The following is a 14,304-nucleotide window of genomic DNA, read 5'->3' as shown; positions in this document are numbered from 1 at the left end:
AATTTGATGATCAATAATAGAGCTATAGCTAGAATATCTAGCACTTTAGGTAGTTTCTTGACATTTGCAACTCCTATGGTATATAGTCACCAAAAATGTTGTCTTGTGTATCAAAGTTTTGAGGTTTTGGTTCAGGTCCATTTTTTTGGCTAATAAATTTACAATATGTTAATAAGATTAGAGGAAGAAGTAGATTCATGAAATGAAAATTTTCCTTCCACCTAGATCCTAGAGTCAAAAGTTGAAAGCCTAAACAAAAACATCCATTTCACCTACTCATTTTGAAATTAGCATTCAAGATTCACAAATCACAATGTTAAGGCCACAACATTGGTATCTAATATGTAATCCAAAGTAAAAGTGATTGATGATCATGAGTGGAATTTCGTGCAAATCCTTGTGGGGAGGCATTCCTCACTCGAGGAGGTGGGGGCCCCAAGGCAGAGGAGGAGGAGGTGAAGGAGAAGTGTGTGGAAAGAGGTGGAAGAGGAGGAGAAAAAGAAAGAGGAAGAGATGAGGTGGAGGTGGAGGAAGAGGTGAAGTAGGAAGAGATGGAGGAGGTGGTGGTGTGCGAGGAGGAGAAGGTGATGGCATACACGAGGGTGTGGAAAAAAATGCGAGTTGGAAAAGAAAAACAGCCTGCATGTTCTTTTTTTCAGAAACCCTTAAAATTTTCAGTTTTACAAAAAGAGTTTTGTTTTGAAAACGAAACAAAATGTTTCATATATTTCCAGATTTTGCAGTCACTAGGGTGAAAAGAGTCTTTTGGTTACTATGTATCAGTACCTTTGGTACCTTTGCTTGTGACACCACATTTGTGAATGATACTGGAAGCATGGTGGCAAAGAGGTGACCTAAGTCCTCCACCAGGTGCCAATACTCTACACTTCAAGGCCTAGGAAGAGGAGAGTAACGGTACTCAGATGATGGTGGAGACTGTGATGCCACTATGCCAAGGAACCATATAGATAATTGCCTCCATGGACACCATAGGAGATCTCTCAGTAAGCTCTTATGCTGCATGCATGAGGTGAAGTGGAGAATGATGATACCTTGCCCCATCAGCACTGCCTTCACTATGCACCGGATGCCAACGTGCAAGGTAGAGTCAAGCCAATCTCATAGCTGCTCCCGTGAAGGAGAGTGACCCACAACATGTCCAAAGACAGTAGTCCCCTCCCCAAATCCTGTGCGGCACGGAACCACATGCAATGAGTATGACTGGGATGCACCTGCAGGGTGCGTTGGCATTGGATCAAAGATTGCTATTGCATATGTTTCTCCTGGGACCACCCGAGCATGCTGCTGGTTGACCAGAGGGTGGGAAAAAACAGCTACAAAGGAAGGGAGTAGCTGTGGTACAGCTGGTGAGGAGGCGGAATGAGAGAAAAGGACTGGCAAAGCAGGAGGACTGTTCAACAGCAGGCACACTGAAGGCACCAACAGGGAGGAGCAATGTGGCAGGCTGTTGCAGCACCGTTGGCAGCAACAAGGACGGGGCATGCATGTGAGGGTGGCAGCAGTGCCAGCCAGGCACAGGCAGCAGACAGGTGGGAGCTGATGGAAAGGCAGACAGAGCCAGGAGGGAGAAGACTTGGGTGAGATGGCTGTGGAGGGAAAGGCAGACAGAGCGAGGGAGAAGACTGGGTGCAAAGGCTGGACTGAAGTGAAGAGAGAGAGGGGGGAGGGGGCACATGGTAGCGAGAAGTGAGGACAGTGGCAGCCGGAAGGTCGGTGGCAGCAGCAGTGGCGATGCAGGTTGAAGGTCACCTGTAATGCAAGGTGATGTAGCCTCATTTGGGGTTCCCTCTTTATTCACATGGGTTTTGTATGTAGACTTAGATGTAAATTAGATTCTTTCTAACACAACAAACATTACCCAAAGTTAAACCAAAAAGCAAATGTATGTGGACTAGCAGGCAGACAAGGAGAGAGACAGATAAGCAAAAGGAAGCATACAACTAGCAGATAGACCATACATAGAGATACACAGACATACAGAAAGTATTTGTTGATTTTGAGCAAACCTTTGGTGGTTTGTTTTGCAGGCCAGAATATCAAACCACCAGTATACTCTTGAGAAGGACAGCTTTGCAGATTATGAAACTCATTTCACAGTTATGGTAAGATATTTTTCATGGTCATTGCTTTCCTATATTTCCGCTAAATTTTTTAACTGGATCTTACAACTATGGTGAAATCTTTTGGTGCATGGATCTTGCATTCCTTCAGAACCCCTTTTTTATATCTACCTTCCAACCTTCGCTGTTTATTAAATTGGCAGAATTATGGGAGGAAGCTGATACATGTCAACACACATGATTTTGTTTCAAATTTTGAAAAAGAACACAAAGGTCAGTACAGGAGCTTTGTGCATGATCAGGAAACATACAGGAAATTTTTGTGGTATTAAGAAAATAACCAATGTAAATCGATCTTGAAAAGATTGGCTACTGTATATCAGGTGCAATTGGGATGCACATATATAGTGACTTTGGTTGTGACACTTATTATCACTAGGAGTTAGGTGTGAATGATCTAACTGTCTTCTCGGTAGAGTTGCAAAGGAAAGGACAGGAGCTCCCTGCTTTGCCTCAACCACATGCTATCTTGCACCTTCATCTCCCCTCCTCTCTTGCCTCTGCCTCATCTCCTACCCTTGCCTCCACCTATGCTCCTTGTTCCTGCTTGTCTCTTGCCCTTTTTAACCTTTCTTCTCTTTCATGTTGCCTGATGCATGTCCCCCTTGCATTGCCTTGGCCCCTTCTCAGCTGTCCAAGCCACCTCCTCTCCCTGTCATGCTGCACCAACCTCCACCTTCCCTATCCTACTCCTGTACCCTGCCGCCCCTTTACTGCCTGTGTTCTTGGCAGCACCATAGCTTCCCCCATGTGGGCTGCCTCTGCCGATCACCCTTCTTTTCATGCGTCTTCTTTCCTGCACCCCTCACCTTGGATATGTTTTTCTGATTGCTCCCTTCCTCTGTAGGAGTCTTCCTTTAGATGCTAAGAAGGCAGCTTACAACCTTGGGATCTGCTTCAAACGCGTGCAGCAGAAACCTCTCTAGTGGGCCACACTCCCCTTTGCTCATTGGCACCTTGAGCATCTTGTAGGCCACGGTCACAGGGAGGGCATCTTCATGATTAGGCTTACCTCCTCAAAGGCTACCTAGGAGCTAAAGCCAAAACTCCACAGTAGTCTCACAGCATCCAGTCACCCTCCTTTTCCCAAGGCTAGGATAGAATTTGGTCACCTAGTTGAGGCCTTTGGAAGCATCTTTGACATAATACTATCAGCCTCAATCGTGCACATAGTGACCGGTGCAGGTGTGCTAAATGTTTTTGTAGCCATTATGAATGCTTACAGGATCCCTGAAACTATTGAGGTCATGGAAGGTCATACGACAGTGGTAAAGCAAGATATTTGTACATAGTAACCAACACAGGTGTGCCAAATGTTTTCGTATCGCTATGAATGCTTACAGGATCCCTGAAACTATGGAGATCATGGAAGATCATACAACAGTGGCAAAGCGAGTTATTCTCACAGTATAGTTGAACTAGTGCCTCTGCCACGAGGTTGGTTATAGGACAATCAGTTGTCTTCAGTTTGAGCGGAAGGCCATAGAGCAAGATTCTACCTAGCAGGCAGAACCTCCATCTTAATGACTAGAGCCCAATGCTGCCAAGGCAAGGGCAAGTAGCCCAGTCAAACTTCATAGGCCCAACCATGAGCTTAAATTACAAGTGGTCCTTCCTTTGTACCACAATGAATTGTACAAGTACCACATACCTCTCTTGTCAAGGAAGCATTGTTGCAGTGCCCAATAGACATAGATAGCCTATGGGTAGCCCTTCTTTATCTCCATGTCCTAGAGGCATAGTATGGAAGAGTTTCGGAAATGGGGGAAACAGAAATGGGAAAAACCGGAGTATTGGAGTTTCAGCCAAGTTTTGGAAACGGGGAAACGGTGTTTTGGATTGTACACTAAAATAAATACAGTATTATGTGGGTATGTAAATATATCAATGCCTACAACAACATGTGTCCAAATTTCATACTTAACTTTGAGTCTTCATGTCATATGATTGAAATCATGATTCATTACACATGTCACGACTCATGAGTGAAGATTCAGGAGTCAAGACTCAATGGTTGAAACTCAAGACAGATTAGCACAATTAAGACTCAATTTTCAAATTGTAAAGCAACAAATGAATTATAATTTATGACTTATGAATCATCTATGATCTAAAGAGGAGTGAAGGCTGACACCAAGAGCAGTGGAGACTGACATCAAGAACAATGAAACAAGACCACATACCTCTCGTCTCAAGGAAGCATATTTGCAGTGCCCAGTAGACATAGGTAGTCTATGGGTAGCCCTTCTTTATCTCCATGTCTTAGAGGCATAGTACGAGAGAGTTTCGAAAACAGAAAAAATGAAAGTTTTGGAGTTTCGGCCAAATTTTGAAAACGAGAGAAGGACATTTTGGATTGTATACTAAAATAAATACAATATTATGTGGATATGTAAATATATCAATGCCTACAACAACATGTACCCAAATTTCATACAAAACTTTCAATGGTTGAAACTTAAGACAGCTTAACACAATTAAGACTCAATTTTCAAAACTTAAGGCAACAAAATGAATTATAATTTATGACTTGTGAATCATCTATGATCTAAAGAGCAGTGAAGACTAACATCAAGAGCAGTGGAGATTAACATCAAGAATAACGGAACAAGAATCAATATGCATATTAAGTAAAATCAAGATACAATGATACATGTAACTATGTCATGTGAATAATCTATCAAAACTTCAAAGTCGAATGATCACTTAGTATTGTGTATTAGTCTCTAGACTCTACTAGTCTACTGAGTAATAAGTATCAACATCAATGAACAACAGGCAATTGTAGTCTACAATGCTAAACTGACTCGTGTATATCAGAAGTCATGACTTATCCAGATTGCGAGGATCTGTGCACCATCTCCTTGTCCCACTCCGAGGACCCTGATCGAGAAGTTGATGAAGCAGCCTCAGCCTCAAACTCTGGCTCTGACTCTGCCTGTGGTGATGCACAACCAGATGTGGCCCTCGCTCTAGTGGCTCTAAACCTTCTCTGTGCACGAGTCTTAAGTACCGGTGCTAATAGCTCCTCATAGAGCATGGAGTAGATATCCTACTCGTCCTGTAGTATCTCCGGTATGTCATGTGCCTTCTCTATATCAATCTTGTTAATATTCATCTATAAAGGTGAATGAGACAAAGATATATCATACGAGAGAAAATTTAACATGTTCAATATTCATACATATCACAATTTATAATCCAACTTCCAAGCAATGTCAAGTATCAAGGTTAAAAAGTTAATTATACATTATACTAATCATTACTAATTTACTTGTGAAACCTCGGGGGATAGAGTGGTCCTCTCAAGAAGCTAGAGACTGCAATGGCAAAACACTAAACGCTCTAGTTGAGCAATTGTGAGCCTGTTTCCCTTTCCAGTGTGGAAGAGAGCCCATGTACTCGAGTTCCTTTCAGCAGGCCCTGAACTACTATCTTACAAGAGGACACAAATGGCAATGCGTTTCTATTCAAATTGAAGAGATTGAGGTTAAGTAATTGACAATTGCTAATAGGCAAGCCGCAAAATCAACATTTAAGTGGGCAATAGATTATAGAACATGTTTTTTTTTCAAATAAAATGTGGCTGATTGTATTACTTCAAAATAAACCCTGAATACAAGGAAGTGCTCATGTTCAACAAACTAGTTGGACCTCAAAGTGATCTGTTGTGGGCTCTAGTACATGGCGGATGGGTAGAGCCTCCAAACCGACCATTGCACACGACCCTGCCTAGATAATGAATATCGTGTCTTGCATCCTGGCCTCATATAGAAGGTGACGGCCGTGGTTGATTGCCTGCGAGCAGAAAACTCTTCATGAGATACATTCAAGGCTGGGTGCTATACGGTAAAGGATGCCGGATGCTCCTCTTCACACGAGCTGCGTCGACTTACACGACCAAAGGCAGTGCTTTGGGGTTTCCAAAGGTTGCTATGTGCAATGATTACAACCTTCCTCCTTTTGCATGTGGGTAAGCCAGCTTCCCACCGCCAAGCCTCCATGTGCCACCAACCATAAGAAATACGATACCCTCCTCAGCCTCCAGCTATCCCATAGGCGGCGCCAGAAAGTCTATCAGAAAGGCTCTGTGATGCTGTGCTCTGCCCAGTGTCTGCCACGTGACGGCGCCCAATCCATGTCCTCCTATATCAGTACGTGTCTGCGAATCCTGGCAGTGTACTCCAGGAACCTCGGTGGCTTCTTGACAACCACAATGGCCGGCCATAGCTACTCTCTCAGATCCCACTCTAGCTCATTAAGTGGCCTGCCCTCCTAGATCGAGAGGCACCACTCCCTGAGCTCCTCCAAGACGACAAAAGGGTCCAACTACCATGTCTTTCCTTGAAGGCCAATCACCCGGATCTTCCTCCATGAAAGGATAGCTATCCCCTCATCCTGCTGCCCTCTGTCAAGAGCTAGACGCCCCCCCCTCCTGCACGGTGAAGAAGGTCCCAAGTGGAGCACTGCCGCCTACTCTACCTACCACCACGTGTAAGGGGATACCTACTGGTGAAAACCTAGCGGCCCATACCTCCCAAGGCTCTATTGGCTCTCATATCGAGGGAGCAAGCCACTCCTGAGATATTGTTGCGTCTATCTCCCTTCTCCTCAACTTCACTCCTCCTTGGCAACCCGATACTCATTGCAGCACCTCCTTGTCTATCATCTTGTATACCTTTTCCCATGTCGTGATGGTACAAACCAAGCCAGCCTCCCAACTCGCCCACTGGATGGGGGGGCGCTCACCAATCTGTGCCCCTTCTTGATCTTTGACTTGGGGGTTTCAGATCACCAGTTGACGGTCTATCTCCTCCTGGCAGCCTAAGGGGCTCTGGATTAGGACCTTACCGAAGCCCTGCCACACACAGAGCAAGCTACGTAGGAAGGGGGATTTGGGGGGGGTAATCTGAGCTGTCCTGAAGATCCATCTCGGGAATGCCCTCCACTCACCGCCAAGCCTCGGTCTACAATCCTAAAGACCCTCCTACAATAGGACCTTCCAGGTCTGCCCTCCTTGTGTGAGGCCACGGACTACTAGCTTGCCCAAGAGGGCGCGATACTCTGATACTGTGGGTTTGTGATCCCAAGCCCTCCTTCTGACCGATGCCGGATGATGGTCGCCCACACCACCTTGGCCTTGCAATCCCTGGAACCATCTGACTCGGACCAAAGGAAGTTCCGCACTAGGCGGTGAAGCTACACTACACAGGATGATGAGAATCACCAATACGAGGCCACCAGGGCAGCGCCTGCTAGTGAGAGGCGAGCAGTACTCCAATAGGTCAGCTTCCTCCAAATAGAGTCCAGGATTGGGAGAAACTGGTAGGCGGGAGTGATGTTGAGTCCCACCTAGAACCCTAGGAAACGGACAGTCTGCCCTTTACTCACCCATCAAAATTCCAAATGGACGCCCCACTTTGTGCTAGAGTCCGACTCTGTGAGGAAACCAACCAACTTTCACCAGTTGATTTTCACTCCCGCTGTAGTACAAAATACCTCAAGAGCCAACCTCACTCTCTCCAACATCAACTCATCATCCTCTATGTAGAGTGGTATATCATCTACATACTCAGTCTAACAGCTCAGTCTCCTCTCTCACTTGAAGTCGGAGGCTACGTAACCCGCTCACACGTGACCAGAGGAAGTGAGACATCGTCTTTGCAAAGAGTAAAAACAGGTACGGGGCCAAGGGGCAGCCCTACCAGACCAATCTCTCTAGCCGAAACTCCTCCCCTCGCCTACCACCTGTGAGGACCCTGTTGGTAGCCGATCTGTAAAGTGCAGAGATCGTACCGATCCATGCCAGGGGGAAGCCCAACCTCACCATGGTGCCCTCTAGGAAACCCAAGTCCACCTTGTCATAAGCTTTCTCAAAATCCAGGAGTAGTACGGCCAGTGCCTACCCACTTTGCTGAGACCACTCTGTCGCCTCAAAGAAGATGAATACATTGTCTAGGATGCTTCTATCTTGGACAAAGCCTATCTTTGTATCATGAATGGAAGCACATGGCGTAGTCGCCTACCAATCATCTTTGCCAGTTCCTTATAGGCCACTGACAATAAGGTGATTGGTCTCCACTGGGAAAGCTCCAACCGGTCTCCCCCTTTGGGGAGAAGACTAATAAGGCCTGCTGAAAGACTCCCTGGCATCTATCCAGAAGTGAAAATCTCCTAGAAGGCCATCAGTAGGGGGTCCTTCACCACCTCCTAGTAGGTAGTGAAGAAAGCCTTAGAGAGGCCATCCTTTCTCGGGCATTTCTGCCTGTCGTGTGTATGGAAAGCCTCCTCTAGTTCCTTCTTTGTGAAGGGGGCTAGAAGGGAGCATCCCATCTTCTTTGTGACGAGGGACGGTATGTGATTCCAGACCTGTTGTCTACATCGCTGTCCTCTATTTAAGGCTATCTCTTGCTAGAAAAGGCGTAGTCAGTGGCAATCTCCATCACCTCGTCTGGGCTAGAAGGACTCCTCCTCCCATACTGATCCCAAAGGGTGCATATTTGCTCTCCTAAGATGCGAGGTTGGTGCACTAAAAAAACTCCCTGCACATCGTGTCTCCCTTTCGCGCCCAGAAAGTTATTGAGCGGAAAGAGAACTCCGAGCGCCTGTCCTCTAGGCCAGCGATGGCTGCTCGCGCGCGCACCTCTTATACGTGGAGGGTGGGATCCCCTCGTGCCTCCTGTAATAATCTCTGCGTGGCTGCAAGGTCTTGCCGGAGTGCTCTCAGCTTTGCTGCCTGGCCTATATGGCTGCCTCCTAGCAGATATTGCTCGACTCGGCTAGGACCTTTGCAACCTCCTCTGTGATCCGGTCCCTCCTGCCCCACTCTCTGGTCCAAATCTACTCAATCTGTCTCTTCACCTACTCCCTCTTGTAGATCAAGTTAGGGATCCGATAGGATCGTGTGTCTAAGGCAGATGCTGGGGAATTAAGTGTTAGGAGAACCGGGCAATGATCGTACAATGTGGTGCGTGTCAACTGCCCAATCTGGCCTCCACGAGAGCATTCCCACTCTCCCACATAGAACGTGTCCAACTGCTCCAGTAGGACTCCACCTAGCCACTTGTATCCCCAAGAAGTCCAGCAATCTCTCCCTTTTGTGGAAGGCAGGGTCTCTCCAAGCATCGTGTGCTCATACCACCAGTAGAAAGACCTTCCATGCCTCTTGCTTCTCCCTAGCCATGCCTTGGTAGTTTCTACCTCTGCCCTGCTAGTCCTCTGAAGCCTCCAGGTTGTTGAAGTCTCCTCCAACGATCTAGGAATCCACTGAAGCCTCCAGGTTGTTGAAGTCTCCTCCAACAATCTAGGAATCCACCTCTGGGAGTCCTTTCGCGATCTCCACCCAGAACCTGCAACGTGCCCTAACCTTAGTAGGGGCATAGACATTGAGGACTCCAAGGCACGAGTCCCCAATATCCAATCTGATCCATAGAATCCTCCGTGCCACTATAGTCCCGTAGTCTCGTACATAGGCGGTGAGACTCAAGCCAATAGAGGTGGATACACCTCCACTCTTGTCGTGGGCATCGATGGCGTGCTCCCAATAAGTGTGCGAGCTGCCCGGGAGTACCTTCCCTACCTGTTGGGCCTGGGCAGGGGTGAGCTTGTGCTCTTGTAGAAGTAAGATGTCGATCCATGCGGCAAGGGCAGGCTGCAACTCCTACCGAACAATCAACTTATTGGAACCACGTGCCCCACTATAGTGAAGGTTGTTCACATTCCAAGATGCAAGGTGTAAACTCATAGGGAGACCTGGGACTAACTGAACAAACATCTGTTTGGTGTGGAAGTTGCTAACGAAGAAGAGGAACTATGAGGCATGCGTATACTCTTTGCTACCGGCCTGGATGGTGAACTCCATATCTCCATGGTAGCCCTCGGGTGGTGGACCATGGGGGTGATGGATGTGTCTAGTGGTACCACCAAGGCATCTATCAACCAAGCTAAGAGGCGAGACTTAGTACACTAGTAGAAACAGGCTGCTTGTGCTAGGGGCCACTCGATCACATCCATCGGCACTCTCCACTGCAGAGGGGCTCGAAAGATAATGCTCAGATGAGGGACCTCGACCCCAATCCACTAGTTAATGTCCATCATGCAACCCGGCCACTGCCACTACTAGGAGAAAAGTGTTGATCCACCTTCTCCCATCCAGGGTGATGGTGGGGAGGGGGAGGATCGAGAAATGGTGGGGTGGTTAGAGGCACCTAGCAGGTGTGGGGGGGAGCCAGTAGCTCTGGGGGAAGGGGGGTGTGGACTAGGGTCAGGGGAGCAGCCATAGGGAGGGGGTGGGTGCTGTGGGCCCTCGGGTGAGGCGGCGTGTGATGCCTCTATGGGGGGTGGAGTATGGACCTGTGGTCCTGTCGGGTAGGGTGAGGAGGGGGGTCACGTGGTGCTCTGCCGGGGGGGGGCAACGCTCACCCTTGTGCTCCCTGCTGTCTGGTCATGTCTGAGGAGCTGCCTGCGGCTACCCCTGCCGTCTCCCTCTCTGTCGTCTCTGTACTCGTGTAAAACCGTCTGCATCCACCTATGGGCTTGATGGCGAAGCCGCCCTAGCTCCGAAGCACGTACACTCTTTTGCCTTGTACCCAAAGTCATAGCAATGCAAGCCCTCAACCTATTGGACGGGGCTGAGGCTGCAATATGAAAGAAGCAGAGGACTAGGGCAGAGAAGGCAGGGGGGTCAAGGTGGAGGAGGCAGGGGTTCAAGCCCTCAGCCGGGGGGTTAGAGCGGAGGAGGCAAGAGTTCAGGCCCTCAGTCGGGGGGGCAGGGCGAGTTCAGGCAAGGGAGATCTAGTGGGGTGGGGAGGAACAGCAGGCGGGCATGGGATAGGCGGATGTAGCGCTGGGGGGGGGGGGGGGGGGGGGAAGGTGGAGTAGAAGGTGGCGGAGTAGATACAACATAAGGTGGGGGAAACTGGTACGATGGCGAGGGTGGAGTAGGAGCGTGCGTGTCAGCAGGAGTTGTTTAATCTTTTTTGGCAACGATTATAGAACATGTTACCTAGGTTACATAATGCATTAGATTATCAAGATTCAAAATATAAAAGTCACCAATCACATAGCAAAGTAAAAGCACAATTGTTGTATTTCTCCCACCAAGAGACAGGTTAAAACTCTCTCTCTCGAAACCTAGCCGTGGGTTGGTCAAAATGAAGAAAATGATTGCAGAATGCCAACAAATCATCCTCTACTGTCCTCATCATATCTATATCATCCCTTGTGAGGCACCTCGTGTACACCAAGGAAGCCCTCTAACTCCTCGCTAGTGTACTTCTTCACTGGGGTCCAAAGTTTGCGAACATATACAAGGATAGAATCCTACAAACTTAGAAAGAGGAAAGATTAAACTTGAGAACTAGGCCAATTCCTAAGAGCCACTTGGTCTATAGTGGAACGAATGTGAGAATCCTCCACTGGATGAGGAATTGGGTAGTAACAAATGTCCATAGGTCGAAGGTGTCCAATATGCACTCTACTTTGCAAGACCAAAGGGAGTAGTTGGTACCATCAAGGTGATCCTCCTTGGGCAATGTTGTAGGCATCATAAAGACACCTGAGAAGAGTCCACATCAAGTCAAGTAGAAGTATAGGTCGTTCAACAGCTTTGCTTTAAGGACGACTTTTGGGCCAAAATGAGGGCCATTGCCATTGCAATCCCTCCTATATACAAAGCACTTCACATGTCCAACATGGAGAGATCTACTATCGACCTCCTCTATCATTTTATGGTGGAGGCAATAGTGGAGATTCAAGCATGCTAACCGCTTTCATTTTCTTATTTATTATGTTTTGTGCTTGTTTTAATTTTTAGAATTCACATTGTCTTTGAACTTTAAATTCTAGACACTCTCTTAAGGATCTCATCATATCTTTCTAGTGACATCTTGGATACCACAAAAAAAGGGATGATATCCTCTACTTGACGAAGAAGAGATGGGAGTGAACTGAATTAGCAGTACTATTATACATTAGGTATCTAGCAACTAGTATAGACGAACAATTCTTAGTGATTCTTACCAGCAAGGCCAAGCACGTAACCCCTAAGTGATTGCTTTGTACTTTTCTGTGTCACCCACTTTGTCTCTCAATCTAGCTGCTTACCTAATAACTATAGTGCTTGCAAAATGATCTCCATATGAAGTTATGCTAACAATCGATTTTTTTTGTTTTTTGGGTGAAAAAAGATGTGGCTAATTATATTGCTGAGAAGAAAATTACATTAAAATACAATGGATGAGTTGCAATGGTATACAGAAAAGGCTTATAGGGTTGCCTTATGTTACAGTTGTAACAACCATCCACCACTGACATGAAATTATTGTTTACAGCTGCTCTACCACTTAAAACTAGTAGAGTAGACTAAACATCCTCGGAACGAAGCCTAATGTGCATGGTATCAACAATATAGCCACAGTGAATAGTATCAGATGTTTGATTCACACCAACCTGACAAAATAAGAATGCCTAATCTTTAAATTAGTAATTTTAGTGTTCTAATAGGCAACTTGGGCAGCATTCAGTTGAAAATAGGGTGCCTAATTAACGCTTAGTAGTCTTTGCTATCATCTTGTAAGGTACCAAGCACAAATGTGTCCTTTACCAGTTTCGTATGTTAGTGAAAGAGCTGGGATAATTTCTGTAAGCTGCAGAGTCCATTGGTGATGGCAGCGTGTTGCTGTTACACATATTCTAGGCCACCAAGCCACGAAATAGAATTTGAATCTTCAAGCCCAATGTAAGCTGGTGACTTTCTTGACACGATTAACTTGGTATCTCCAGTAGTATGGAAGTATGCACATCGGAAATGGAACTTTTAGAAGTTCTGATCTTATGTAAGCTGTTGTTTCATGCTTTTGATATGCCTAATATTCGGTAAACTCTTCAAATTCAGTAACCGGTGCCGACTTTCGATGTTTATTGCAATAAATTGGGGTGACTCCTCAGTAACTGGTGCTGATCTTTCCTTGTATATTACAGTTAACTGGAAGAGCATTCACCAGAAGGTCAGAAAGATGATACGCTCTGTGTTTGAGGGAGCCTTTGCTGTGCATCCAGAAATGCATTCTCCAAAATCAAGGGCCATTTATGGTGTTGATGTGCTTCTGGACAGTACATTTGAACCAAAACTCTTAGAGGTAAAACTGAGAAGCTCAATTATTCTTTTTGTTGTCGAGGGATTTTGTGTTTATTGTGGTATCCTGTAGTATTCAGGCACGCGTTTGTCGTCATTTTCAGGTTACTTACTGTCCAGATTGTACACGAGCTTGTAAATATTACATGAGAAACGTGCTCGGGAATGGGGAGATTATCAACTCCGAGGAATTTTTCAACGATGTATTTGGTTGTCTGTTCCTGAACACTTGCAAAAATGTGGCTCCCTTGTAGCAGTTTTTGGCAGAAGTTAGATAGGAATCGGAGGGTGAGCCTATGAATGCACGTCGGTGGAGTATGAGGATCAGAAGCGCAACGATACTTTTGAGGCTATAATATAAAAAAATTTACATGGCTCAATTGTTTTACTTAAGTTAAGCTCATTTGTAATTTTAAAAATTTCATATTATTTTGTTAAGTGGCTAAAATTCATATCTTTCTTGTAAAATTGTCACTCAATTGGGGTGGGGTGTGTTTTCGTTTTGGAGGGTGCTACTTTATTGACCCCTTTACCCTATAGGAAAGTTAGTCGATGGTCTTCTAAGTTCCCAACACTATTTATTGCATTTCCTATTTAGGACACGAGGGCCAATATTGAAACGTGGCCCAATAATGCAACACTTTGGAGCAAGTAGTTGAGTGCAAGACGTCGGTAAAATTAAGCATAACTCACAAAAGAAGTGTATACTGGGGTGAAGCCAACCAAGCGTGTATTAAGTAGAGATGGAGGAAACCTTAAAGTGGGTTGAGGTTAGTTGAAACCAAAAGGTGTCAATTTTCTTAAGTAGTAGAATTTCATCAATGCAACCATTTTTTTAGAAGTGATAAAAGATACATGCCTTTCATTTGAGGGTGGCAAGATAGAAAGAGACCAATGTTCAATGGAGGATGCTATAGAGCATTTATGACTCTTGAGGGGTGATCAACACATTGGCTTGAGTGGGAGTTTTTCTTAAGTTCACAAGGACTCCAAAAAAGAGAAACCTTTGATTCCCAACTTATTGATTTA

The 14,304-nt window shown here is 45.9% G+C and overlaps 1 protein-coding gene across 3 annotated transcripts in view; it reads left to right on the top strand.

The window, feature by feature from the left end:
• LOC148025279 (tubulin-tyrosine ligase) overlaps positions 1–13,733 on the top strand; it is a 185,185-nt gene extending 171,452 nt beyond the window's left edge. Inside the window, exons 11-14 of one of the 3 annotated variants that reach the window (XM_087692282.1) lie at positions 2,049–2,123; positions 2,285–2,354; positions 13,122–13,279; positions 13,380–13,733. In XM_087692282.1, the coding sequence (XP_087548408.1) occupies positions 2,049–2,123; positions 2,285–2,354; positions 13,122–13,279; positions 13,380–13,529 (453 nt within the window). In that variant the 3' untranslated portion in view covers positions 13,530–13,733. The remainder of the gene's footprint in view (positions 1–2,048; positions 2,124–2,284; positions 2,355–13,121; positions 13,280–13,379) is intronic. The other 2 variants (XM_087692281.1, XR_015693037.1) reach the window with 2 other exon arrangements.
• Positions 13,734–14,304: the final 571 nt, after the last annotated feature.

The sequence above is a fragment of the Lygodium microphyllum genome, chromosome 14 (assembly GCF_053477565.2).
Source record: "Lygodium microphyllum isolate KBCC chromosome 14, Lygodium_microphyllum_v1.1.10, whole genome shotgun sequence".
NCBI classification, from domain to species: Eukaryota; Viridiplantae; Streptophyta; class Polypodiopsida; order Schizaeales; family Lygodiaceae; genus Lygodium; species Lygodium microphyllum.
This window is presented reverse-complemented; position numbering and strand designations above follow the sequence as displayed.